At 27.9% G+C, this 864-nt stretch overlaps 1 protein-coding gene across 1 annotated transcript in view; it reads left to right on the top strand.

Annotated features, from left to right (window-relative positions):
* LOC119589464 (calpain-12-like) overlaps nucleotides 1-854 on the top strand; it is a 3923-nt gene extending 3069 nt beyond the window's left edge. Inside the window, exon 3 of the mRNA XM_037938066.1 lies at nucleotides 89-854. Within this exon, the coding sequence (XP_037793994.1) occupies nucleotides 89-175 (87 nt within the window). The 3' untranslated portion in view covers nucleotides 176-854. The remainder of the gene's footprint in view (nucleotides 1-88) is intronic.
* The last annotated feature ends 10 nt before the right edge of the window (nucleotides 855-864 follow it).

Genomic DNA, 864 nt, shown 5'->3' on the forward strand with positions numbered 1-864 from the left:
CATTCATTACCTATTGCTTTATTTATACATTTATTAACTGTTTTATTCCTGTGCGTAGCTATTTAAAGACACATTGTTATTCTTGCAGGAAATGGTGACTTATCCACAGTTTATGAAGGACGTGAACAGGTTTTCAGTCGTGCAGGGAGAATTAGGTATGTTATTTCAAATTTAATGATTAACAGAATCATTAACAACATTTATAAAATATATATTTATCTTTTATCGAATATGGACCGTTAGTAAATTTACCGAATAACAATTTGAAGAACATGCAACAATTTACACGTAGTAATATCCAATTTATTTTATGTTAAACGAAAACAATCTCGATTCCGCAATAAAATTAATAGAATGATAAGATAGATCACTTCAATCAAAAGGCAATGATATATTGTCAAACAACAAGATATATGTCCTCGTATTGAAATCACACTCTGACATTTATTAATAGCTGTCACACTTTTTCGATATCCGCGCTACCGTTGAAATTGATGGATGTCTGATTACGCTGCATTATATCCTTTTATCATTTCATTCTGATATAAAAAAAAAAAAAGAGAGATAATTAAGAGGGTTATTTATTTTCTTCTTTATTAAATATAACGTAATATCTACCCGTTACTAACCTGATAACCAAATTCTTAAAAAGATAGATGGAAATTATAGTAAATTAAGAGTTATTTAACTGTTTACTTTTAAATATAACGTACTAACATTCGATCAATTATCTGATAACCATATGACATATCTTACTGACTTGTGTCTGTTTGTGATAGATATTTTGATTTAATAGATAATAATAACAGCGACTGGTAGAAATTGTTGTATTGTTAACGATGTGTTGGTAAATATTTCAGTAAA

Source organism: Penaeus monodon, chromosome 25 (assembly GCF_015228065.2).
Source record: "Penaeus monodon isolate SGIC_2016 chromosome 25, NSTDA_Pmon_1, whole genome shotgun sequence".
NCBI classification, from domain to species: Eukaryota; Metazoa; Arthropoda; class Malacostraca; order Decapoda; family Penaeidae; genus Penaeus; species Penaeus monodon.